The sequence below is a fragment of the Rhodotorula graminis genome (genome assembly GCF_001329695.1).
Source record: "Rhodotorula graminis WP1 unplaced genomic scaffold RHOBAscaffold_1, whole genome shotgun sequence".
Taxonomy (NCBI): Eukaryota; Fungi; Basidiomycota; class Microbotryomycetes; order Sporidiobolales; family Sporidiobolaceae; genus Rhodotorula; species Rhodotorula graminis.
This window is the reverse complement of record NW_017264928.1, coordinates 1,202,154-1,226,429: the sequence shown is the minus strand read 5'-3', so window position 1 is coordinate 1,226,429 and position 24,276 is coordinate 1,202,154. Positions and strand designations below refer to the sequence as shown.

At 66.9% G+C, this 24,276-nt stretch overlaps 10 protein-coding genes across 10 annotated transcripts in view; 3 read left to right on the top strand and 7 right to left on the bottom strand.

Moving 5' to 3' along the window:
• RHOBADRAFT_10829 (uncharacterized protein) overlaps positions 1-570 on the bottom strand; it is a gene marked incomplete at both ends in the record, with an annotated part of 2,727 nt that extends 2,157 nt beyond the window's left edge. Inside the window, one exon of the mRNA XM_018412010.1 lies at positions 247-570. Coding sequence (XP_018274357.1) covers positions 247-570 — 324 coding nt within the window. The remainder of the gene's footprint in view (positions 1-246) is intronic.
• A 2,061-nt stretch (positions 571-2,631) lies between these two features.
• On the top strand, positions 2,632-3,339 carry RHOBADRAFT_10581 (uncharacterized protein; the record flags this gene model as incomplete). The annotated part of the gene is made up of 4 exons (XM_018411994.1): positions 2,632-2,720; positions 2,785-2,860; positions 2,924-3,057; positions 3,141-3,339. Coding segments are annotated over 4 exons (498 nt in total), but the record flags the coding sequence as incomplete, so codon positions are not given.
• Positions 3,340-4,308: 969 nt separating this feature from the next.
• Positions 4,309-6,118, top strand: RHOBADRAFT_50786 (uncharacterized protein). The gene is made up of 2 exons (XM_018415498.1): positions 4,309-4,693; positions 4,763-6,118. The coding sequence occupies exons 1-2, from the start codon at positions 4,564-4,566 to the stop codon at positions 5,836-5,838; spliced, it is 1,206 nt and encodes a 401-aa protein (XP_018274355.1). The 5' UTR covers positions 4,309-4,563; the 3' UTR covers positions 5,839-6,118.
• Positions 6,117-10,355, bottom strand: RHOBADRAFT_50785 (uncharacterized protein; the record flags this gene model as incomplete). Its single annotated transcript, XM_018415497.1, has 18 exons — positions 6,117-6,136; positions 6,219-6,285; positions 6,352-6,360; positions 6,423-6,471; positions 6,536-6,945; positions 7,082-7,271; positions 7,352-7,463; positions 7,547-7,751; positions 7,829-7,963; positions 8,297-8,387; positions 8,559-8,887; positions 8,958-9,185; positions 9,247-9,354; positions 9,431-9,500; positions 9,573-9,813; positions 9,878-10,045; positions 10,181-10,209; positions 10,294-10,355. The coding sequence occupies 18 exons, from the start codon at positions 10,353-10,355 to the stop codon at positions 6,117-6,119; spliced, it is 2,523 nt and encodes an 840-aa protein (XP_018274354.1).
• Positions 10,356-10,611: 256 nt separating this feature from the next.
• RHOBADRAFT_40851 (uncharacterized protein) lies at positions 10,612-12,645 on the bottom strand (the record flags this gene model as incomplete). Its single annotated transcript, XM_018413784.1, has 8 exons — positions 10,612-10,928; positions 10,998-11,130; positions 11,188-11,436; positions 11,524-11,749; positions 11,911-12,040; positions 12,116-12,319; positions 12,403-12,482; positions 12,554-12,645. 8 exons carry the CDS (start codon positions 12,643-12,645, stop codon positions 10,612-10,614), a joined length of 1,431 nt encoding a protein of 476 aa, XP_018274353.1.
• A 177-nt stretch (positions 12,646-12,822) lies between these two features.
• On the bottom strand, positions 12,823-13,707 carry RHOBADRAFT_748 (uncharacterized protein; the record flags this gene model as incomplete). The annotated part of the gene is made up of 6 exons (XM_018419187.1): positions 12,823-12,887; positions 12,951-13,026; positions 13,099-13,207; positions 13,274-13,349; positions 13,413-13,544; positions 13,623-13,707. Coding segments are annotated over 6 exons (543 nt in total), but the record flags the coding sequence as incomplete, so codon positions are not given.
• Positions 13,708-14,484: 777 nt separating this feature from the next.
• RHOBADRAFT_50783 (uncharacterized protein) lies at positions 14,485-16,662 on the bottom strand (the record flags this gene model as incomplete). The annotated part of the gene is made up of 6 exons (XM_018415496.1): positions 16,590-16,662; positions 16,268-16,293; positions 15,751-16,099; positions 15,189-15,685; positions 14,581-15,126; positions 14,485-14,502 (listed from the first exon to the last, which is right to left on the bottom strand). Exons 1-6 carry the CDS (start codon positions 16,630-16,632, stop codon positions 14,485-14,487), a joined length of 1,479 nt encoding a protein of 492 aa, XP_018274351.1. The 5' UTR covers positions 16,633-16,662.
• Positions 16,663-16,781: 119 nt separating this feature from the next.
• On the bottom strand, positions 16,782-18,120 carry RHOBADRAFT_32945 (uncharacterized protein; the record flags this gene model as incomplete). Its single annotated transcript, XM_018413066.1, has 5 exons — positions 16,782-17,081; positions 17,155-17,483; positions 17,549-17,607; positions 17,687-17,808; positions 17,931-18,120. 5 exons carry the CDS (start codon positions 18,118-18,120, stop codon positions 16,939-16,941), a joined length of 843 nt encoding a protein of 280 aa, XP_018274350.1. The 3' UTR covers positions 16,782-16,938.
• A 1,497-nt stretch (positions 18,121-19,617) lies between these two features.
• RHOBADRAFT_49143 (uncharacterized protein) lies at positions 19,618-20,498 on the top strand (the record flags this gene model as incomplete). The annotated part of the gene is made up of 2 exons (XM_018415224.1): positions 19,618-19,912; positions 19,978-20,498. The coding sequence occupies 2 exons, from the start codon at positions 19,618-19,620 to the stop codon at positions 20,496-20,498; spliced, it is 816 nt and encodes a 271-aa protein (XP_018274349.1).
• A 2,164-nt stretch (positions 20,499-22,662) lies between these two features.
• RHOBADRAFT_50780 (uncharacterized protein) lies at positions 22,663-24,218 on the bottom strand (the record flags this gene model as incomplete). The annotated part of the gene is made up of 8 exons (XM_018415495.1): positions 22,663-22,799; positions 22,953-23,146; positions 23,236-23,393; positions 23,465-23,655; positions 23,720-23,725; positions 23,801-23,962; positions 24,054-24,107; positions 24,192-24,218. 8 exons carry the CDS (start codon positions 24,216-24,218, stop codon positions 22,737-22,739), a joined length of 855 nt encoding a protein of 284 aa, XP_018274348.1. The 3' UTR covers positions 22,663-22,736.
• Positions 24,219-24,276: the final 58 nt, after the last annotated feature.

Genomic DNA, 24,276 nt, shown 5'->3' with positions numbered 1-24,276 from the left:
CCTTCGTTTCTCTTTTTTTGATGAGACCACAGGAGCAGGACCGTCAGCACGCTGTCCCCCCCTCTCCATCTCCCGCGCAACTCCAGAACAGGCCACTCGTCTCACCCCGCTCCCTCAAAAACACGGACGGATGATCTATTTGAGGGCGACGACCGCCGGGGCGCGCCCCCCGAAAAATTGGCTGCCGCCCGACCATTCTTCGAGGGGGGGGGGGAGGGGGGAGACGAGGAGCGGAACGAGACTGACCTGCGACTGGTTGAGCTCGAACTTGCGGACGCACTTGACCGCGACCTTGACGGGGACCTTGCCGAGCGACGGGTCGAGCTGGAGCTGGGCGGCAGTCGGGCGGAGGGTCGCCTCGAAGACGTTGGAGAAGGCGCCGTCGCCCATCTTGCGGCCGAGGACGAGGCCCTCGGGGAGGCCCTCGAACACGCTCTGGTCGCGCTTGGCCTTCTGCTCTGCCTCGCGGCGGACGATGTCCTCGGCTTTGGCCTGCTGGGCCGTGGGCTGGACCGCCGTGGCCGAGCCCGAGGCGGCGGCGTGGTGCTGGTGGTGCTGCTGCTGGTCCATGCCCTTGGCGGTGGCGGCGTCGCTGTTGGCGTGAGGCTGAGTCCTGCTAGACGGCTGCGCGAGGTGGGCCTGCTCGGGCTGCGAGATGACGGCGGCGGCGGACGAGGATGACGCTGCTTCTTGGTGGGGAGGCGGCGGGGCCGAGGACGACGTCGAGCTCGAGGCGGGCGACGGGGTCGAGCTGGCGTGTTGCTGCTGCTGCTTGTCGTGCTTGTGCAGCAAGCCCTTGAGCACGCTGGCGATGGGCATGGTCGAGCGAGCGCGAGGTGGGCAGGTGGAGAGAGGGCGAGGGTCGGACTTTGCGACGTCGGTCGGTCGGGGCCAGCTTCGTTTCGTCGTCAGCCTCGGCCGCAGCACACGCGCGCGCGCCGCTCCCTCCAGGCCAGCTTTATCAGCAGTCGGCCTCCGCACTCGAGCTCTCTGATCGTCGCGTCCAGCGCTTCCTCCTCGGCAAGGCGCGGACCGTGAGCTCGTCATTTCCCTCTCCCTCGAGCGGCGCTCTCTCGCGACGTGGTCACTCTCGCTCGCTCGCTCGCCCGCACGAATCTCACTGGCTGCCCTCGTCTTGGCCGCATGGGCTGGGGCCGAGCCGGTGTGCTGCTCCGCCGGGAAGCTTCCTCCGCCGAACGCGGTCAGATCGCCCGCGTCGACCACTCACCGCCCTCGCTCGGAAGGGAGAACGGAAGCGGCTCGTCTGTTGCAGCAAAGAGCGACGCGAGAAGATGCATGAAAGGCGGCGAGGGGAATTGGCGCGCCGTGGGACGAGGGCGAGGTTGAGCTGCAGGAGGAGGAGGACGAGAGGACGACGCGCGCTCAGGCCCGAGATTTTGTCGAGCTGCGCACACGATGCCAGAACGCGTGAGCGGTATGTACGAAAGGTGGACGGCGCGCACTGCACAGGGAGAAGTGAGCGCACCTCTCAAGCCTCGAGCCGTCACGAAGCCGCTCCGCCCGCGCAATCTAGCCGTCGTGCCTGCGCGATCAGACATGCGCGTGTCACAGTCGCGCTCGTTTGCGGCCGCACGTCGACGAGCGCTTATTGCAGGCGAGGCAGAGCGGTGCGCGGTCGGCTCGCGCGACAGGACGAGCTGCGCACGCCGAGGAGGAAGGTCAGTGCCGGCCCTGCACGAGAAGAGGGGCAGCGAGGACGCACTTGGGAACGACTCGACTATCGCGTCGAGGCGTGCGGGCTCGAAGTTCCTGCACGTTCACAGACAGAGGCGAGCGCGCGGTCCGGGAGAGGAAGTGCGGGAGGGGCAGGACGCACTTTTGCGGTCGAGCTGGTGCGCTGCGAGGCCGAGCTTGCACCTGTAGTCGGAGAGGACGCGGTGGATGCCTGTGTCAGTCAGGCTCGTCGACCCGAGAGAGGGAAGAAAGGGAGGAGGGCGCACCTGAGCCTGCGGCCGACGCACACCACCGCCAGCCGACTGGACCAAAGAGTCCTTGCCGCGCTCCACCTCGCCCAGCCAGAGAGAGCATAGAGTAGAGAGCGAGCATCGTGGGAGCTCCTCGTTTGGTGCCGCAGCGCCGAGGCGCCCGCCCGAGCAGGTTGTCGGCCGGGGAGGAGGCGAGCAGCAAGGGCGACTGGCGCTCGCAGCGAGTGCACGCTGCGGGGCGGGAGCCTGCAGGAACGCGGTAACAGCGTGTAGACCGTCACCACGCGCTAGCGAGAGCACGGCGACCGCGAGAGCGAGAGGGAGGAGAGGTCGTCGTCCTCGCTGGACACTCGCTCGTCTCAACCGCCACGAGCTGCCACTATGAGTGCACGACCAAGGTGAACAGACCCTCCACAAGCCAGCCAAGCGGCCCCCGAGCTCACCGCAGCCTCTCCCACCAGCGCCTCGTCCTCATCAGTCCACAACCAGTCGCGTCAAGATCTCGACTCGGACGACTCGGACGCCCTGCTCGAGGAGCTCGAGGAAGAGCTCGACAACGACTTTGACCTCGGCGGCTTCAGGGAGCAGCGTATGCGCGAGCTGCAGGCTCAGTGCGTCCTCCTCCTCCCCGCACCTCCCCTCCCCTCCCCTCCCTCGCGAGCTGACCCTGCCGTCACACCCTCGCAGAGTTGCCGCGTCTCAACAGCGCCAGAACACTACATTCGGGCGGTACACCGAGGTCAAGGTCGAGAAGGAGCTCATCGAAACGACGGCGTGCGTGTCTCGACCCTCCTCTCTCCCCTCTCGACCACCAAGTGACCCTCTCTCGTGCGCGCAGCAAAGCCAAGCGCTCGGTCTTGCACTTCTACCACCGCGACTTTCGGCGGTGCAGGATCATGGACGCCCATCTCGAGGTGCGCTCTCTTTCTCTCGGTCGTCCTCACCCTCGAAGCGGGAGCCGACTCTCGCTCCTGCAGAAACTCGCCGCCAAGCACACCGACACGCTCTTCCTCAAGGCCGACGTCGCCAACGTGCCCTTTCTCGTCGCCAAGCTCGAGGTCAAGGTGCTGCCCTGTGTCATCGGTTTCGTCGACGGCGTCACCAAGATGAAGTACGTCCCGCTCTCGCGCTCCTCGAGGTACGGCCGCCAACCGACGATGGCCCTGACCTGACCTTGCCTTGGACCCCTCGCAGACTCGTGGGCTTCGACGAGCTGCCGGGAGGCGACACGTTCCAGACTGCGTCGCTCGAAATCGGCATGGTGCAGTGCGGTACGTCCTCCCTCTCCTCGTGCCCTTGCCAGTCCGAGCCCTTCTTCCTGACTCTCTTTCTCTCACAGGCGTGCTCAACAAGGTCCCGGGCTCGGACGCTGTCGGCATGTTCCCGTCGTTGAGCGGAAAGAGCGGTCGTGCGAGCGGGATCCGAGACGGCGCTGCTCGCCGGCGAGCAGGCGCCGATGGGTCCGACCTCGACGACGATTAATCGGAGCTCGTCGAGGAGAGTGCCTGTTGCACCGTCGAGGAGGGCACTGCCAATGCCAGCCGTCGCGACCGTCCTTTCCTCGCATCGTCGGCTTGCTCGATTCGAGTCGAGGGAGCCCGCCGAGAGTCTCGTCCCGCACGCACTCAGCCTCGCCGCGTGCCTTCATCTTTCGATGCTGCCGAGGCTTCCACGCGAGCGACGCAGACACGGGCGCAAGGACGAGAGAGGAGCAGCACGAGCGAGTCTCGTCAAAGCCGCTCAGGCCGCTCGACCGTCGACTCACAGCTCGCGCGATGGCCTGCGCACTCGCTCCGTTCCCGACGAGCTTGTCCCGGCGAACACGCCGCAGTGCATCGAATACAGCCGTTGCTGTTCCCGGGCGCGCAGCAGCTGCTGAGCGCGCTGCTCAAGGGATAGCTCGCCTCGCCGTCGGCCGACTTGCGGCAGCGCCTCTTCTCGCGCACGTCCCTTCGAGTGACGCTCTGTGCTACCGGACGCGCTTCGGAAGTGTGCCCCACCGACTCGACAATGGCATTTCGCCGAGCGTGGAAGGTCGTCGGCCGACCGCGAGCCGGGCGTGGAAAGTGCGCTCGAACGAGGCGACTTCTCTTCCGGGGGCGACGAGAGGGTTGGAAGTTCGTGCCGACGCCGGCGCAGTGCTCTTGAGAGCGCGCACCGCATCGAGCAGCCCGGGCGCACACTCGTGGCCAGTCGTGCCTTGAGCTCTCGCTCAACTCCGTCGCTCGCTCGCCCTCTCTCGCTCCCGCCTCGCGCTCGACGCTTGTCTCCTGCACACACACACACGCAGGTGCTGGCTCGCCTGGCACTCTCTTGCTCCTCGTGGTTCCCCACCGCCTCGCGCGCACGTTCGCCGCCGCCTCCTCCTCCTTCCCCGCCGACTCGCGAACCTGGGCCAGCCGACCGAGTGCCGCACAGCCTCATCGACGACTTCGCCGAGCGTCACATAACAACCTCGTCGTGCCACGCCAACGTCGACGCGCAAGACGCGAGCCGTCGAGCTGCGCCGCCTGTCTCGCACCGACCCCCTCTCGCCTCGTCGCCCTCGCTCCGCCTCTCGGCGCCTTTCTTTCGTCTCTTTCGACCTTCCGCCCTCACCCACGACGTTCACTTCGTCATGGTCGCGCCGTACTACGAGCCTGACTCGCCAGTGCTTCATTACGAGGACGACGACGAGCCAGAGCTCGACGGCGTCCGCCACTTGAGCGTGTCGAGCGACGGCACGATCGACTCGTTGGTCTCGCTGGGTGCGTCTCCTCCTCCTTCTACTCTGTCGACGACGTACAGGCTACTAAGACCCGTCGAGATGCGCGCAGACGAGAACCCGACGCCGCCCGAGTCGCCCTCTTTCGGTCCCGTCGTCCACGTGTCGCCGCCCGAGGGCCATCTGTCGGGCCTCTTCGACCACGGCGACCTCGACGACGACGTTCAACGCGTCGACTTTGGCGACGACCAAGGGCGCGTCTCGCAGTGGAAGAAGAGCTCGTCCATGGATACGGCTGCGCCCTTCCTCCGCATGCCTTTCACCTACGACGCTGGCCCTCCCACGCCGGGCGGGATCAAGGTCGACGTCGGCCTCGAGTCGCCTTCCATCGTCTCGCCGACGACGCCCGTGCCCGGCGCCGTCCTGCCGTCGAGCCTCGCCGCGAGGCGCGCCGCGTCGGGCAAGCTGCCAGGTGGCACGCTCGCCGGCCTGCAGCAGATGCGCTTCGAGGCGTCGGGCGACGCCGGCATGGGTCTCGGCGTCGAGCCTGGCACGCCGGGCTTCCAGAGCATGTCTCTCGAAGGGATCAGCCCCGCCAGCTCCGGCGTGACGATGCTCGCGCCGTGCGCCGCCGTCGACGAGCGCAGCGGCAGGTCCAGCCGATCGTCGACGCCGCACCCGTCTGAGATGGGCGCCGTCGCCGAGCGAGCCGTGCGCCGCATCCCGTCGAGCCTCGTCCTCAAGCTCCCGCGCGGCTTCGGCTCGTCCTCCTCGCCGTTCTCCTCCCCCTCGACTAGCGCACCACCCTCGCCGCACATCTCTCGATCCTCGGCGTTCGTCCTCGGGAACTCGGGCCCTCGCACGCCCCTCACGCCGTCGCACATGCCGCCAGCTCCCTCTCTCGGCGGCGGCCGTGCCTCGTTCGAGTGGCACGCCTACTCGTTCCCGGACTCGCCCGGCTGCCCGAGCGCGCCGTCGTCCGAGCGAGCGTGCTACTTCAGCGATGCCATCCCGTCGTCTCCGTCGTCGGACAGGACGGCGTACCTCCCGACGCCCGGGTGCGAGAAGGCGCGCACGCCGTCGGCGAGGAACCGCACGCCGATGCCAGCGTCGCCTCTCGGGCTCGGCCACTTCACGCCGCAGGGCTCGACGACGTCAAGCACGGGCACGAACCCTTTCTTTCCATAGTCTCTCCCTCTCGCGCGAGCTACTCGCATCTGTAGCATAGTCCCTCCCCTTCCTGTCACTCTCTTTCTCCCCTCGCTCCTCTTCCCCATCTTGTAGCCGGACCTCTTCATATCTGCATCGTCTCTCGTCTGTAGCGTTCTGTCCTCCTGAATCTGTCGACGTCGCATTCCTCGCGAAGAACGTCCTCCGCGTCCGGCCTCCTCCTCCCCTCGAACGCGGTCACCTCGACTCGGCCTGACCTGCACGCTCGACTCAACTGCAAAGGCCTGGCGTACTCGCTAATGCGGCGCGTAGTCGACTTGAGGGCGGAGGACGAGCGTCAGTGGGCGCCCTCGAGGAAGGAGAGCGAGAAAGGGAAGGAGAGCGAAAGGCGCACGGACCTTCTCGCGCGAGGATGAACGACTCAAAATCGATGCCACCTCGAGTCGGGACGAAGCGCTGCAGGGTCTGTGAGCGTATAGAAGTGTCAGAAGTGCGAACTAACGGAAAGCAGAGGAGAGAGGGTCGACGAACGGCGTACTCCTGGACGCTCGAGGGTGGTCAGCCACAGTTTCTGAGGGACAGAGAAGGAGAGAGGGACGGACCGATAGGACTCGACGCCAGTAACACGCGACGCTCGCCGGCGTGAGGTATCTGCGAGAGGAGAAAGCGCGTCAGTCAGGATCGAGGTCAACTTGGGAAGGTCGCGAGGACGGACCGGTCGCGCAGCGCCCGCACGGCGTTCTCGGCGACAGCTTCTGCGTGCGCCGGCCTCGCACGCAGATCCTCCACCGCTTCGACGAGGCCGTCCCAGCTCTCTGAGCCGAGCTCGACAAAGTTCTGCGTCGGCGAGCCGGGCCGACCGTCGAGCGCGCCGTGCCACGACTGGCGCCACTTCTTGCGGTGTGAGACGACGACCGAGCGGCACAGCATGAGGTACTTGAGGCGGCCCGAGTACGAGTGCGAGTCGGCGTCCGCCAGATAGCGCTTGCCGCAGTGCTCCTCCATCGTGATCCACCCTGCGGCGCCCTCGCCCCACTTGATCTCGCCGATGTCGCCCCAAGGGTGGGCGTTGGCGACGTCTCGAAGATCATGGCGGAGCTGCGACAGGTATGCGCCGCGCCAAAACTGCAGGAAGGGAGGGTGCCAAAAGAGGTCAGTGCGTCGATCCAGCCAACGCTCGCCCGCCGCCGTATTCACGGCGCAGGCATCCTCGCCGGCGAAGAAAGGCTGAAAGGACGAGAGAGAGAAGGCAAGGACGCACGAGCTTGTCCTCCTTCGAGGTCCAGTTGAGGCTCGAGTCGAACTGGATCGCCTTGCGTCGAGCATTTTGCCAGCCGAGAGCACGAGGCTCGGGCCACGAGTAGAAGCCAAAGTCGGGCAGGAGGAACATGCGGTCCGAGTCGCGCTTGGTCAATCCAAAGTGAGCGCCGTTCCCGAGGTTGTCGGTCGCCCTGCGGGTTCGAAAAGAGGTCAGCTAGGGCTCGGTGGACGAGCTCGTCCGAGGGAGAAGACCAGGAGAGACGAGACGTACCGGAAGACGAACTCTACGTCAGGAAAGACGTCGGGCGAGGTGCGCACCGCCTCGTTGAGCGAGGCGAGGACGGCGAAGGACCTCGAGGTCCACTCGCCGTGGAACGTCTTGACTGCGGGTCGGTGGCGGGGGCTCGTCAGGTCGGGCACATTGGCGAGACTGGACGTGCGAGAGAGTGCAAGAGAGAGGACGGACCGTACAGCTGACCGTCGACGATCGAGACCCTCGTCTCCTCGCGCTCGAGCCGGTCGAGCTCGTCGAGCGAGATGCCGTCGCGCGCGAACTGCTGGGCCGCCTCGTGAACGGCAGGCCACAGGAGTGTGAACGCGTCGTCGCACTGCTTGTAGTTGAGGTTGCGCTGGTGGACGAGGCTTGCGGGAAGAGGATCGTAAGGACGAGTCTGCGGAAATGGCGACGAGTCAGTCCTGCTCGACGTTGCTCGCTCTCGCGCTTGACCGTCGTCGAGAGGGAGCGCACCTTGAGGTAAGAGAGGTCGACCGGAAAGAGCGGGTCGGGCGAGACCGAGAGGACGACGGGGCCGAGGAACGTCGGGAAGGCAAGGTAGCCCGCCGTCGCGCCCGCCAGGAAGAGCGCGAGTGCTGGCAAGGCGATCTGCAGCAGAGACGGCACAGCTCGCCGCATGTCGCGCGGCCACTCGGCGCCTCGCTCGGAGAGCGGCACCCAGCCCTCCTCGCTGGATCTCGAGCGCGCTCGTGTGCGCAGGCCGCGCAGCGTCGACAACATAGCGCGAGGCTGAAGCTGAGGCAGACGTCGAGGTAGCGAGAGGGAGCCAAAGAGCAAGAGTGTGGAGGAGCGAGGAGCGAGCGAACAATCGAGGGTGCGAGCGCGGCGGCAACCGGGTTGCTCGACGCTCGCACCTCCGAAGCGGACTCTCCGCACTCTCTCTCGAGGTGCGAGAATAAGTCTACCTCATGCAGAGACTACAGCTGCTATCCGGAACGCCTTGCCCTTGCTCGAGGTCGTGCACGAGAGGCGGTGGGTCCCGACCGGCAAGTTCCTCGCGACAATCTCGATCCTGCGGCGACGACGAGGCAGGGCGAGGACGAAAGAGTCAGTAAGAGGACGTCGCGTCGAAGAGAGAGGAGGCACGAGGTGTCGAGCGCGCGTGCGAGGAGGGAGGAGGGGAGAGGCGGGGAAGGAGAGAAAGCGAGAAAGAGAGAAAAAGAGAGAGAAAGAGGGGACGCACTCGGTGAGGGACGCCTTGCGCGACCAGAAGCCGTCCAGTACCTTCTCCTGCTCACCGACTCGACACACGGCCTTGCCGAGCTTGTAGTGCGGCGAGCGCAGGAACGCGACGCCGACCTCGCCGGCCGCTCCAGGCGGCACCTCGACGTCGAAATCGATCGTGCGCCCTGCGCCTTTGGTCGTCTCGAGGTACGTCTTGACGTCGCGGAACGAGTAGAGGGACCAGTCGGGGCTTGCTGAGGCGGGCTCGAGCGTCGAGCCTGCGATGCGACAGGCTGGCGGAGAGGCGGGGTGAACGACCGTCGCGTCCCACTCGTCGCGCATGAGACGCTGCGAGAGGAGAGTGTCAGGAACAGGGACAAGGATGATGGGAGAAGAGGAGAGGAGAGATTGAGCGCACCGAGGGGACCTCGCCGACGAGTTGGGAAAACGAGAACGAGCCCTCGTTCGAGAGGACGAGGTCGGCGGCGTCGATCGAGCAGCGCTGCTCGCTCAGGAACGCGATGACCATGTCGCCGAGTGCTCGGTGTAGAGGTGCGGCGATGTGACGAGGGTCGCCGTTGAACCAAGGCTGGCTGAGCGAGTGGTTGGCGGTGAGCGCCGGGAGAAATGGCCCGCGAAGCGAGATCTGTGGACACACGGCTGTTAGTGGGGCCGACGAGGAGTATACATCGAGCAAGACGACGCACATGAGGCACGTCGTAGTACGCCGCAACTTGGGCGTGGACGTCGCCGCCGTTCAGGATCCCGTCCCGGCGCGACTGCGAGACGAGCGCGAAAGCGCCGACAAAGATGACCTGCGGGACGTGTCGAGCGTGAGCTCGAGGTCATACGGCCGACACAGGAACACGTGCAGGGATAGGAGAGACTCACGGCAGGCTTGTTGGGCAGGAGGAGGATCGAGCGGACGAGGAGCTCAGCTGCAAGGCGAGAGGGCTCGTCTCTGCGGGCGAGGGTCCGGTCAACTCGAGTCCAGGTGTCGCTCGAGGGGAAGAAAGGGGAGGGTGAGACGCACGCAACGTCGTTCACGTCGAGCTCGACGAGGACCAAGTCGGGCGCCGACTCTGCCAGGCGGATCCGCTCGGCCCAGCAGTAACGGAAGAAGGTCGAGTCGGTCGCGGCCATCGCGCCGTTGATGAACGCCTGCGGCCCGTATGTCGTGTTGAGCCAGGCCGAGACGAACGTGTGCCAAGGCGCCTTGACAGCACCGTACTCGAACGGGACGCCCGAAGGCGACATGCCGTGGCCGTTCGACACTGCGAGAGGGGACGGCGCCGGGTCAGACCGCGCTCGGGATAGAGGAGGATGGCGCAGACGCACCGCTGCCGCCGATGACCGCAGCCTTGATGCCCTCGCCGCTCTCCAACCGCTCGAGAACCCGCTGCACCCGGTAGCCCGATCCCTCGTGGACGCGCGACAGGCTCAACGTGTGCCGCCCATATTCTCGTAGTAGAGACGGGTCGACCCGGCAGGTAGATGCGGCAGGAACTGCGCGAGTTCAAGAGGATCAGCTCGAGGACGACGAGTCGCGGTCGGGGGGAAGAAGGGGGGGCTCACCTCGTGCCGTGCTCAGGACGCGAGCCAAGGACGCGACCGTGCCAGATGAAGATGCGTCCAGCGCACCAGGACCTGCGAGCGAGAGGGCGAGCCACCTGCGAGCCGCCGTTGTGGGTCGAGGCGATCGAGGGACGAGGTGAGCGGGGGCGGAGGCTGATCAGGCGCGAGCGTGGACGCACCAGAGGACGATGCAGCTGGCGCACAGCGCAGCGGCAAAGGGCCACAGGCGCCCCTTGACCATGTTCGAGTCGAGTGGGAGGAGGACGACGAGCTGGCGCGCTGGCGCCCCGCACTTTTGAGCGCAAGCTCCTCTCTGCGGTCGGACCGCGGAACCCAGCTTCTCTCTCGCTGTTGGCTCTCTCTGCAGGCTCGTGAAGCAGCGAAGGAACCTCGATACGAGAGACAAAAGGAACCAGAGTCGGCGCGAGGCCCGAGCGACAACAACAAGAGGTGCGATTGCTCTCGACGACGACGACGACGACGACGCCGACGCAAAGCTACAAGGTCATGACGCCCATCAAACGGAAAGCAGTCCCACCACCCTCCTTCGCTCGAGGAAGCGTCCGACAGCGAACCTCGTGCCGACCGGGCGCGAGACCGCGAGCGACGATGGCCGTCTGCGCGACCGACGTGCTCCGCTGCCAGCTGCCATCGAGTGTCACCTCCTGCCCCTCGACCGAGCATCGCGCCTTGCCGAGGTCGTACTGGCGAGAGCGAAGGTAGGAGACGGCGAGGAGGCCTTGAGCTCCCTCGCGCACGACGGCGGCAAAGGCGATGGTGCTCGAGGAGGGGACGGTCGTCTCCCAGAAGTATTCTGCAGGGCCCGAGAGTGTCAGTCGAGAGTTCAGAAGGACGAGGGAGAGAGAGAAGGAGCAGGACGCACTCGAGTACTTCCAGTTGAACAGCTGCCAGTCGGGCGACGGCTCGACAGGCTCGAGCCCGGCGCCGGCGACGCCGCAAGTCGGCGGCTTGGTCGGATGCTCGATCTTGGTATCCCAGCCCTCGTTGAGCTTGACCTGCAGGTGCACGAGTCAGGCTTTGTGGACCGCCCGACGAGGGAAAGAGAGACGCACCGACGGGACCTTCCCAAGACCGTCTCGCCCGAGCCACGCTTTAGCCACGTCCTCGTCGCGCCCGTCGTCGTGCTCTTCGAGCCCCAAGCGCTCGGCTCGACACTGCTCCTCCTGCAGGTAGCCGACGACCATGTTGCCGACGAACCGGTGGACGACCTGCGTTCCGTGCCGCAAATCTCCGAGGAACAGCGGCTCGGCGAGTGCAGGGTCGCGGATCATGGCTTGCAGAAGAGCTGGGCGAGCCGAGATCTGCGTGGTCGAGAATCGAGTCAGTGAGCGCTCCTCAGGAGCGAGAGGCAGCGACGGAGAGGCAAGGGAGGAAACTGCGAGGCGCACCTGAGGAACGTCGTACCAGCTCGCCAGCGAGTTCTGCACGTCTTGGCCCGACAGGATCGTCTTTTGCGCCGAACCGCTCTGGAGCGCGAAGAAGTCGACGAACAGGACAGCCGGCTCGCTGTCGAGGTTGAGGAGCGACCGCAGCAGGTTCTCGACCGAGTCCATGCCGTTCGAGAACTCGTCGTTGACCGCCATCTCGACGGCGATGAGGTCGAGGTCTTCTCCACTGTGTGTCGGAGCACGTCAGGACGCCGGGCGCCGAGAAAGAGAGGGCACACGTCGAGGGAGAGGGCCACGGCATGAGGGAAAGAGGGAGACTCACATTAGGGACGGCCAGCACCACTCGAAGAAGCTCGAGTCGGTCGCCGCCTTGCGCCGAGGACGAACTCGATGTCGGCCTGCGGGAACGTCTGCTCGAGGTGCGCGAGGACGAGCTGGTGCCACTGCGCCTCGTGCGGCACGGCGCCGTACTTGTTGCGGTGCCCGGTTTTAGGGTCGGTACCGTGGCCGAGCGAGACTGTGGGCCCTCAGAGGTCAGTGAGAGAGCTCGAGAGGACGGCGTGGGAGAGAAAGAGGCGGGAAGAGGACGCACCGCTCCCGCCGAGGACGCCGACGCGCACGCGCTCGCCTCGCGCCGCCTTCTGCAGCACCTTCTGAACGCGGTAGCCGGAACCGACGTGGACTTGCGCCATGCGCAGATTGTGCTGCCCGTACTCGGCGAGCAAGGTCGGCGAGGCGGCGCAACTGGTCGAGGCGAGGAGCTCGAGCGAGCCGCTCGAGGACGGGGAAGAGCGAACTGGAGGTTCAAGCGGTCAGTCAGGTTGTCTGCTTGAAAGCCTTGCCTCGAGACCGTGGAAGGGAGAGGAAAGGGAGACGTACAGAGCAGGCCCGGGTCGGAAGTGATCTTGGACGTCCAAGCCGGCAGCTCGAACGAGGGGACGCCGTAACTCGGCAAAGCTCTGCGGGGCGACAAAGGCGCGTGAGCTCGCGTTCGAGAGAGAGGGAGGTCGAGGAAGGAACGTCGACGCACAAGGAGCAGTAGAGGACGATCCCGACGATGCAGGCGGCGAGCGTCGCGTACATGGCCCGCCCGGCAGGCGCCGACGAGCTCGAGTCCTTCATCGTGTGCGCACGAGAGAGAAGCAGAGAGGTGGAAGGAAACAGGCGAGAAGCTCTCGATAAACAGGCGCGAGTCGATCGCGTCGAGGACCCGGACGCTTGGGGCGCGGGGACAAAGGGTCGGCCGGGAAACGGGAAAATGCAAGACTCGACCTTCTACGGCACGAAGAGGATGCGGCTCGGCACCTCGCGACGATAGTCCTCGTACTCCTTGCCGAAGAACTTGACGAGATAGACCTCCTCGACTGCGAGGCAGAGGCTCGTCAGGGTCCGGGGTCGTCTCGACGAGGGTGAGGGTGGGGACGCACCGCGAATGCGCTTGTGGAAGAACCACTGGAGCATGCAGAGGAAGAGGAGCCCGCAGACAGGGTTGCCGAGCATGACCTGCGTCGAGGGGTAGGGGGAAGGTCAGGTCGACCGCTCGGCGAGGGAGGACTCGGCGAGGGAGGGACGCACCTGCGTGCCAAAGGCCCACCAGTAGAAGCCGGCGTAAGACGGATGACGAGACCAGCCGTAGATGCCCTCCTTGACGAGGCGGTGGCCAGGGCGCTTGCTGTAGGCGAGCCTGCGGGAGAGGATGCTCTGGGTCAGTGCTCGCCGGCGTCGATGACGACGAGGGAGGACGACGCACAGATGCGAGAAGTTGCTGCTGGCGCTGATCATGGCGTACGACCGGAGCCACTGACCGGCAGCGATGAGGGCGACACCTGGCGACGTGCGGCGGGTCAGTTTCGAGGACGCGAGGGAGTAGGGGAGGAGCTTGGGCGCACCGACGAGGAAGAGGCCGCCAGCGTGCTTCCAGCGACGGTACTCGGCCGGGAGGTAGGCGTCCTCGAGGACGTGCTCGAGGATGCCGGCGACGTGGGCGACGTGGTACAGCTGGCCGTTGTCGAGGAGGTAAGCTGGTCGAGGGGAAGGAGGAGGGGCAAGGAGGTCAGTGAGGTACAACTCAGCCCCGACAAGAAGAAGGAGGGACGCACAGGACACCGAGAGCTTGCCCGGGTTGTACATGGACGTGACGATGAACTCGGCGAGGTGGAAGAAGGACCAGCACGCGAGGTAGAAGCCGAGTTGGGAGCTGTGCGTCGCGGCGTACCAGACACCTTGCGGGAGCTGCTGGACGTGGTGCTGGAGGGCGGCCGACGACCAGGCGAACCAGCTCGAGGCGTTGAGGGCGAGGAGGACGGCTCCGACCGACCAGGTCGCGCCGAGGACGAACGCGATGGCGGCGACGTTGTGCGGCGTCGAGCTGAAGCTGGTCAAGGGCCACTCGACTGGCAGAGGCTTGGCGGCAGTCGGACCCTCGCTCGGGGTGGGAGGAGTCGACACCTTGGTCGACGACGGCTCGGCGACTGATGAGGTCGTGTCGGCGGTCGCAGGAGGCGAGGCGGGCGCGGGGCGAGCGTCGAAGGGCGACTGCGGCGGCGATAGGTCGACGTCCATGGCGCTCAGCGGGGCGAGGACCGGTGCAGAGCAGAGGCAAGCCCTCGTCGCCGTCGAGGTCGTTCGGCGGCGGGCGACAAAGGGAAGCCCCGATCGTTCTCGTCGCTCTCCTGCTTTGTTTCGGCCGTTCCGCCGGACCCTGTAGTCAAAGCTCTCGACGACACAGTCCAGGAGAAAGGAGCAAAGGAGCGCGACCGGGCCGAGGCTCGAGTACAACCTCGCGGAGGGGTCCGACTTGCGCGACAAAGAGAGGGGGGAATCTACACGACTGCGAGACTATGCACAGGCAGTGTCCGTCGAGGCAGCAACGCGCGCAGAAGGGTGGGGCGAGGGGCGAGCGAGAGGGCCAGAGAGAGAGAGGGATAAAGGATGGGGAGGGATCGCCTGCGACCCCGACGTCTAGTCGGCTCGACTCAGCTCTGCGGGACGAGGACGTCAGTACACGCAGCTGCAAAGAACGAGGAGAGAAAGAGAGAGAGGGAGAGGAGGGCGCACCTTGCGCTTGGTGCTGAACAGCCTCTTGAGCCCGCCCTTCTCCTTCTTGCTCGTCGTCGGCGACCCGCCGGCGCCCTCGTCCGTCCACGTCCGCCCGAACCCTCCCTGCCGGTCGACCGGGCTCCTCGGCGCCGGCGGGTCCTCGAACCGGAGCGCCTGCGTGCGGATCTCGAGCGGTGCGCCGCGCTCGGCCGCCTCGCTCCCGCGACGACTGGCCGACGCCGAAGCCGACGCCGTCGCGTCCGACGCCGAAGCCGGCATCGACGCCGTCAAGGGCCAGTCGCGTCCGCCGCGAGGGCGGTCGTCGGTCGGGCTCGTCGGCGCGCTGCCGGCCTGGCCCGCCTCGCGGCCGTCGTCGACCTGGACCGTGAGGTCGTCGCCCATCGGGCTGTTCGGGTTCTTGCGCCCGGCTCGGAAGCGCGCCGCGATCGACTTGGACCGCTTGGGCTTGTTCGACGGCGAGAGCTCGGGGGCGGCGAAGGCCGAGGGCATGACGGGAACGGGAGGAGGTGCTTGGCCGACGGGCTTGCCGGCCTTGAGGGTCGCCTGTTCGTGCAACAGGGTCAGTCGGTCGTTCAAGGCGACAGAGAGAGAGAGAGAGAGCGCACCTCGATGTCCCAGATGCTCTGCGTGCGCGCAAAGCGCTCCTCCTTGGTCCTCCCCGGCGCGCCCGGTGGCAAGACGCTCTCCCTCGACGCCGCCTTCGAGTCGTACGTCGCCTGCCCATAGTCCTCCCACGCCTCGTTGTCCTGCACGCCGTAGATCTCGAGCAGCTGCTGCCCCTTGCCGCGTTCCTCGCGCTGGCTCGGGTACCCGAGCGAGATGTCGCGCCGCGTTCCTCCTCCTCCTGCGCCGCGAGCGCCCGGGCTGCTGCTACTGCCGGTGAGCGCCTTGGACGCGGCGCCGTACGGGCCCTCGGACCTCGCGAGCCCCGAAGAGGCGGGCAGGCCGCTCGAGTGGGCGCGGCGCATCGACGACGCGCTCGAGGAAGCGGGGGAAGGAGTGAGGGTAAAGGCGGACGGGTCGAAGGCGGCGATGGGCGCGAGCGAGCCCTGGTTGCGGGTCGTCGAGGCGGCGGCGTAGGGTCCATCGTGACGGACAAAGCCTGCGAGAGTGGCTCGAGGTCAGTCGGGAGGACGGGAAGAGGACGGGCGAGAGAGAGGGACGCACTGCCGCCTCCATACAGGCCCGAGATGTCGAGGCGGTCGATGATGTCGAGCTCCGAGCTGCTCTTGGTCCTGCTGGCGCCGACCGGCCGGTTGCGGGTGCTGCTCGAACGCGTGCTCTGGCGCAACTCGGCGCGCTCGTTGCGGTGGTCGAGGACGGGCATGCCGGCCATCTCGTCGCGCGACGACGAGCCCGACGCGGTCGTGGCCGTCGTGTAGTTGCTGTCGTAGCGCTGAGGCTCGGGCGCGAACCGCGTCTTGGTCGGCGAGTCGCCGTACGCGCCGAGGATGTCGTCGACCGTTTGCGAGCGGGTGAACGAGGTGTCGAGCGTCGGTGCGGCGTGGGCGGTGCCCTGCGTAGGCGAGCACAGGTCAGCGCCACTGCTTGATACGCGCGAGACGGGCCCCGGCCGTTGCTGGGTGCGCTCGTCGGATCTCGTCGGGCGGCTTGGCGGACGCGCCGGGCGAGTGAGAGGGCGAGAGGGGGAGTGGGCTCAGAGAGGACGGTTGGGGGGACTCACGTCGCGGTCGCGTGCCGAGTAAGAGTCTGCGCGAGGCGGATGGAGCGTGTCGGACGGCGGTGGGAGGTCGAGGCGAGGCGGGTCGGGAGGACGAGGACCAGGAGGAGGAGCGACCGAGGCGGGGAGAGGCGACGGCGACCGGGAGGAGGAGCGGGAGGGACCACGAAAGTAGTCAGTGACGCTCTTGGTGCGCTTGAGGAGGCCTGCCATGCTCGCGGGGCGAGGCGGCGGCGAGGTTGGGCAGAAGGGGGGAGGGGAGACGAGGCGTGGGGAAGGGTCCGCCGGCGAGGAGCGTGCGAGACCAAGGGGAGCGGGCACGGACCTGTCGAGGGCCGCATCGGGCGAGAGTAGTTGACCGTCGCCATCGCGCGTGCGCTCTGCAAGGTGGGAGCGAGCCAGGCGTGTCGACGAGGCAAAGCGAGCCGAGCCAAGCCCGCAAACGCCTCGAGACGCGTCTTTCTCGAGCCGTTTCGCCTTTCCGACAACCTCTCGCTCTCTCTCGCTGGAGGTCGCACACAGAGAAAGAGACTGGTTGCACACAAAGGCAGACTGACTGAAAATAGCGAGGCGCGACGAGAGGTACAGGGTAGGGAGGCAGAGATCCGTGCAGAAGGGGAGAGCGCGCGACGACGACGGCGGATGCAGACCTGAGAGACTCGTTGGGGGCGCCCTCAGCAGGCGCAGGCGTCCTTCTTGGTCGCCTCGTTCTCGGTCAGGTTGACGCCGGGCGCGCCGGCCTGACCGCGCGCGGCGCCACGAGCGCCACCGGGGCCGCGCGACTGCGCCATGAGGGCGTCGAGCGGGATCTTCTTGGCTGCACGGGGTGTCGAGAGCCAGTCAGTGAGGGCACACAAGGGCGACGACAGAGAAGAGAGAGGGGAGCGCACCAATCTCGGTAAAGACCTCGACGACGCCCTCGCCCGTCTTGGCGCTCGTCTCGAAGAAGAGCAGGCCGCACTCCTTGGCGTACTCCTCGGCCTCCTCGCGCGACACCTGCCGCCGCGCCTCGCTCGGCTTGCCGCCGTCGGGGCCCTCGTCACCGCCGGCAGCCGACGCCGCATCGTCGCCGCCGGGCGTCTCGGTCGCGTCGTCGTTCGACGACGAGTCCTCGCCGCTGCCCGTCTCGATGTCGGCCGCACCCGTCGGCGTAGAGGGCTCGTCGTCGGTGGAAGGGCGGACGAGGTCGATCTTGTTGCCGGCGAGCGCGATGACGATGCTGCGCAAGACGGGTCGGCCGGTCAGTTTGCGCTCGCGAGCGAGAGGTGCGGCGGCGAGACGCACTTGGGGTTGGCCTGCCTCTGGAGCTCCTTGACCCACGTCTTGGCCTGGTCGAGCGACGCCTGCGCGGGAGAGAAACGCGCAAGTGAGCGGCGGGCTCCGGCACGAGTAGAGGGGACACAAAAGGGAGCGAGGGCGCACCGACTTGGTCACGTCGTACACGACGACAGCGGCCTGGGCGTTGCGGTAGTACATGGGCGACAAGCTGCGGAAGCGCTCCTGGCCGGCCGTGTCCCAAATCTCGAACTTGATCACCTTGTCCTCTGTCGCAGGGGGGAAGAGGGACGAGTGAGCTCACGGGCGCCTTCGCGAAGCCGAGACGGCAGGATCTCGACAATCCTGCCATTCGGCAGGAGTGCACGGGGGAAGACTGGGGGGGACGCACCGAGGCGGCAGCGCTGGGTGAGGAAGGCGGCGCCGATAGTGGGCTCCTTGTTGGGCTGGAAGTCGTTCTGGCAGAATCGGAGCACGACCGATGACTTGCCGACGGCCGACTCGCCGAGGAGGACGAGCTTGACCTGGACGGGGCGGGCCGGGGGCTGCTGAGCCTGCTGCTGCTGCTGGTCGGCGTCCATGACGGGGGCGGAGGAGGACGGCGAGGAAAAGCTGCGGCGGCGCGGGGCTGGCGGTCAGTCCGGTTGCTCGAGAGGGGTGTACAGGTGCGCTGCACGTGTCCACGGCCCCGCCCACGGTGTGTGCGAGGCGAGGGCTCGTCCCGGAGGCACGGAGCGATGTAGATGAAGGGAGACGGGGCTGACGTCGAGGGCGAGTGCTGGACGAGTAGCTCGAGTCGGGGCGAGTGTACGGTCACTTGGAGAGGCTGGTGCAGGCCTGGCAAGCAGCTCTCGTGGTTGTGGTGAGGGCGAGGACCAGGTCGACCCCGCGCCACGATTCAACTGCGAGGCCGGGGCGCTTGCTCTCTCGCACCACCGCAGACGGGCACTGGACTAGCGTCAGCTGCACTGTTCAGCCCTCTACTGCAGCCGCCTCGCGTTTCGCCTCATCACCGCCGCTCTCGTCGCCCGCTCCCCTCGACATCCTCGGTCCTCATCGCCCACTCGACCTCGCCTCGGACTGCCAGTGTGCGGTCGCTCAGCCAGTGCAGCGACTACTGTCGAGCAGCTACCCGGACGAGCGCGGCGAGCAGAGGCTGGGTCGCGACGCTGTGGCCCTCCTCGCTCCTCCTCGAGCTCCCTCCCTCCCCTTCGCGGCGGGCAACCGCAGCCGGCGGGCCCGCATACTGTACCAGCTGTTTGTGGTGCTTGTCTAGGGGACGTCGGTCGCCCTCTCGTACCGCTGGCGCCCTCGCGCCGGGACGAAACCGCGACTGCTGTCCCTCCTTTCGCTCTTCTCGCTCGTCTCGAGGGCGTCTTTCAGCTTATGTGTGCGTCCAGACTTCCTTATCTCTCGAGCACACGCCCTGATTTCTTCCCACCGCACAGATTATCCACCTGGGCCACGTTCGCCAGCTCTTCGTCCCACCCTGCTCCTCGTCTCGCACTGCCGACGCTCGCGTCCTGTAAGGCGTTGCCTGCTGGCAAGCGACCCTGGCTACACGGCGTAAGTTACGGCCGAGCATCTTCTTACTCGCCGCGCCCGTCGCTCCTGCCCTCTCGAGCTAGCCTCGGGTGTTCAGCGTCTCTAGAAACCCCTGCGAGGCAGGCGGTGTGCGGGTGCCTGGTCGCCGAGCCGCTGTGAACGTGCTCGCTCGGCGGACCGTCTGCTCGAGCGCTCCTTTCCACTCGAGCACATGGAGCCTGGGACGAGTGCTCGCGTTCATCCAGGTCATTCTCGCGGCGAGGTGGGGCACTCGGACGAGGAGCGATCTTCTGGCTCGGGCTTCTCACCAGCCGTTCCACCCAGGTGCGTCCCGCTTCTTGACCTCCTACACATCTTGTACTCACACACGAGAGCGTCCTGCACACTCAGAAGCCCCGTCCGGCCCACCCACACTCGTTCAAGCTCCTCGCCCGCACCGACCCTCGCCAGCTCGAGGCTACCTCGCCCTCCTGCGCCGACGCCGCCTGTCCATCCTCGTCCGCCATAACTCGCCCATATTCGTCCAGTACGACATGCGCCGACTCGGCAGGGACCCGTGTCGACCCGTCCTCGCCTTCCTTGTCCTCCTCCTCGCCTTCTTCCCGCCGGCTCTCGCCGACAAGGCGCCGGTCCTCGACTCGACGCGCTTCCACCTCGTCAAGGTCAAGAACCACCTCGAGCAGTCGCAGCGGCCGCACTGGTCGCACCGGGCGCCGGGCACCAAGCGCCAGACGCCGGTTCAAGGGCTGCTCTGCTCGTTGGGCATCACCGCCGCGTGCGAGGGCAACCCTGGGCCAGCTATCGACACGGGGTCCGATCCTCACAACTGTGCGTCACGCTCTCGTTCTCTTTCGACGCCTCACGAGGTCGACCTGACCCCTTGTCGCGCACAGGCGGCACCATCGGCAACGTCTGCCCGTCCGCCCTCGCCAACGCGGTCGGCCCTGTCGCCTGTCAGCTGGGCCAGTGCGTCTCGAGCTGCACCCTCGGCTACTCGTGGGACGTCGCGACCTCGTCCTGCGTCAACACGGCGACCGACTCGCGCAACTGCGGCAGCGTCGGGCGCATCTGCTCGATGCCGACCGGCGCCACCGACGTGACGTGCATCGCGGGCTTTTGTCTCGCGACGAGGTGCGCCGCCGGGTACAGCTACCGCGGCGGAGCTTGCGCCGTCGTCCCGTTCGCGGCCGACGCGAGCAACTGCGGCCGAGCCGGGCTCGTCTGCCCTTCGTCGTTCGAGAACGGTCGAGGGAGCGTGTGCGTCGACGGGAGCTGCAGGGCTGAGGTGTGCGACGAGGGCTATGTGTGGGACGACGAGGCGGGCGAGTGCGCGAGGGCGGAACGAGACGACGGCTGGTGCGTCCCTCGCGATTCTCTCTCTCTCCCTCTCTCGCTCACCCGACACAGCGTCTGACCCTTCCCGCCGGATCATAAACACGAACAGCTCCTGTCGAGCGGACGAGACGTGCTTCGCAGGCGTGTGTCTCTCGTTGCAGCCGTCCATGTCGACGACGACCTTCTCAAATCAAGAGCTCCCCTCTTCGTCGTCCTCGGCGCTCGCCACCTTTCCCCTCGACGCCGACTCTGCGCGAGTGCCCCCAAAGGACGCTTCAGCATCCTCTGCCCCACCCGCCACCGGCCGGGCTCCCCTCTCCCACCTCGCCACGACGCACGAGCCCGTCGCCGCCGACGACCCTCCCACGACCCGCTCGCGCCAGCGTCGCGCCCTCCCCGACTCGTCCTTCGACGACGACCAGCTCTGCCCCTTGCCCCTCACGGCCTGCCCCATCGCCGGCAGCGCCTCGCTCGCGACCGCCTCGGACGCACCTCGTCGCGGCGACCCGCGCACGGTCGCCCAGCTCCTGCGCGCCTTCGCCGCCGAGATGGCGGCGTCCCGAGGCGGGTACGAGTGCATCGACGTGCGGCAGGAGGTCGACTCGTGCGGCGGGTGCGTGACGCTCGGCGAGGGGAGGGACTGCACGAGGGACGTGCCGCACGCGACGAGCACGGGGTGCGACGCCGGCGCGTGCGTCGTGTTCGCTTGCGAGAGGGGCTGGAGGCCGGATCGGGAGGCGACGAGGTGCGTGAGGAGCGAGGGCAGGGGAGGGAGGAAGCACGGCAAGGCGTGGCCGGCGAGGGGAGGGCGCAGTTGAGCGAGTCGGGGCCAGGGCAGGCCGCATACCCAGCGAGCACGAGTAACGAAGCCTTGACGACATGTCCAACGTGCAATTCGACCCGCAAGTCATGCTTGACAGCCGCACTCACCGAGGAAGCGGCGGGCGGGAGGCGCGCCGTCCGGTCTCTCTCCTCCATCCTCGGCCTTCACGACTGGGCGCGCGCTATATTGCTCCCCTGGGCAGCTTTGTATCTCGACAACGCGCAAAAGCATCGCTCGCCCCGTCGCAAGCGCTCGTCGACAGCGCAGAGCGCGTCGCATCCTCATCACCAACCGCCCGGCCTCGACTGGCGACAACGACTCGTGGGCCTGTGGGCGTTGTCGTCGAGGACTATGGCAGCGTCAAGAAGACTACTGGGCAAGGCCGCAGCGCTGCGCGGGCTGTGGACGACTCGTGCGTCCACCTCCTCCCCGCCTCCCCGTGTTTGGCCCCCTCTCCCTCTCCTCTCGCCCCCTCTGCTACCTCGCGATACGGCACAGGAGTCTCGGCGGACTGATTCGGTCACCTTACAGGCGGAACGGCTGCGCAAGGCGAGCAGGGCGGTCTTCTGGACGGGTCGAGGCGGGCTCTCGACCTCGAGGCGGCTCATCTTGTCCTTTGTACGTCCCACGTCCTCTCTTTCTTCCCTGCAGTACCTTCATGTGGGTCTGTGCTCCTCGCCGACCCGCGTACTGACCCTCTTAATGTCGCGCCGCAGGTTAGTCGAGCCCTCGATGGCGCCTCCCACTTCTCGGCCCCGAAAGCTTCCCCTCGCGCCCTTGCTGCGCCGCACGACAGCGCCCTTTCCTCTCCGAAAGCCCTCTCGTCCCTTGCGATTGTCCCCAGACCGTTCAGAGTTCTCGTTCGTCGTCGCACTCGTCCCGACGGCTCAGCGAGTCGAGCCGTCGCGGACGGGTCCTTACGAGGCCGCGCCCGCCCTCTCGTGCCCCTGAGGGCAGCGGGCGCACTGTGGTGAGTCGCTCGCACGGCGCGCACCCCTGCGGAGCGCCCGTGCGCCCGGCCACCTACTCGAGACAGGGGGATCCTGCGCACCCTCGCTCAAACGCTATCTCTTGATCTAGCAGGGTTGGCGCCTTCTGCGCGCGCCAGATCGAACGAGGAGGTGTCTGCGGTGCAATCGAGGGCGTTTCCCGGGCCAATTTGTCGTGTAGAGCGGGAGTAAGGTCCTTCAGCTTCCTTCTCAAGTCGGAGGTCGGCGAGGCAAGAACCGTTCTTCCTGCGGGTCTGTTCCCTCGCGAGCGCTCTCTTTGGGCCTTCTAGAGGACAGGCCGAGCTGCAGGAAGTGCCCTCACGCACACAGGCGGTGCAAGCCACGGCTGTCCTCACCGCTCTCGAGCCTCTGCTTCGCTCGGCTTGACGACGGCTCATCCTCCAGCTCTCGCGCTCTCGACACGAGCACAGTCGCGAGAACAGGTGTCGGTACTACTTTGCGTCATGAAGTAAGAGAGAAGGGTCCGTCTACACAAGCCGTCGGTCTACGCCTTGGCGAGGAGCGCCTTGACCTCGTCGCGCTCCTTCTCCTTGTCGAACACGGGGCGCTGCGGACGTCGATGTCGAGCGTGAGTACATCGTGTGGCACGAGAGCTGCGAACAAGAGGGGGCGAGAGAGGGAGAGAAAGGGAGAGAGGGGAAGAGAGGAAGAGAGAGAGGGGAAGAGAGGAGGGGACAGAGGGCGAGAGAGAGGGACGCACAGGGAGCTCGTACATCTGCGTCGTGCGCGCGTACGTGATGCCGCCGAGCCTCGAGACGGGCATGAGCTTGGCCGTGTCGACCAGGAGCGTCTCGCGGTCGATGAGGTCGCTGCGCGCGTGAACGAGCTGGACGCGGCCGAGCACCATCGTGCCCGTGCGCACGCCCTTGTCGTTCTTGAGGTCGTACGAGTGCTCTGCGTGGGTCGAAGGCGCTCAAGACTCAGTACCCTGCGCTGGTACAGCGTGGACCCGAGAGAGAGAGGGAAAGAGCTGCGAGACGCACCGAGCACGCATTCCATCGAGAAGCCGCTCTCGCCAACGCGCGCCGGCTTGATCGTCTTGCTCGGGACGGGCGTGAGGCCGCTCAAGGGCCACTCGCTCGTGCCCTTGGGCGCGTCGATCGACGTGTAGTTGGCCGCCTCGACGAACGGCTCCGAGATGCTGCAGAGAGGGCGAGTCGGTGAGCGCCGCTGACGAGGAACGACGCGACCGAGAGTGAGAGCGAGACGCACATGTTGGCCGAGAACTCCTTGGTCGTGAGGATGTTCTCACAGGTGCCCTTCATGTCGTCGCCGTTCGGGTGCGTAAAGCTGACCATGACGACGAGCGGGTCGTGCCCGACGGCGGCAAAGTAGCTGAACGGCGCGAGGTTGGTCTCGCCCTTGGCGTTGACGGTCGAGATGAAGCCGATCGGGCGAGGGGTCTGCGTGACGAGGAGAAAGGTCAGCGAGGGCGGGAGGGTCCGGGAACGCGAGGTGTCGACGCACGATGGCCTGTTGCGCAGGAGAGGGTCAGCTCTGCCCGCCGCGTGGGACTCGGAAGGAGGCAAGGAAGAGAGGAGGGTGCACCGAGATGAGCATCTTGTAGAGCTTTGGCGCCGCCTCGTTTGCCGGGTCGACCTCGGTGAAGCGGCCCTCGGGCTGTTTGCCGTCCCACAGGCCCTCCTTGACGCCAGCGAGGCTCTCGAGCCCGTTCGAGCCCGATCCGACCTGCCACTCGGGGGCGGGCGTCTGCGCGAGGCGGTGGACGGGCGAGTCGGGGAGGGCAATGCCGTCAGCGGGGGAGAAGGAGGGGAGGAGGTGGGCGGCGAGGCGGGCGCACCTTGGTCGTGGTCCACTGCTGGTTGGTGTCAAATTCGGGGCGACTGCCCTCGACCTGTCCAGGGGGAGCAGTGGGTGAGCAACCGAGTCCGCGAGACGCGATCGGTGATGAGGATTGAGAGGAAGCGACGTGGCTCACCTGCTTGAACGGCGGGTGGTGCGACATCCTGGTGAGAGCTTGGCGGTGTACTAAGAGCTGAGAACGAAGCGCGCAAGTGCGTGGC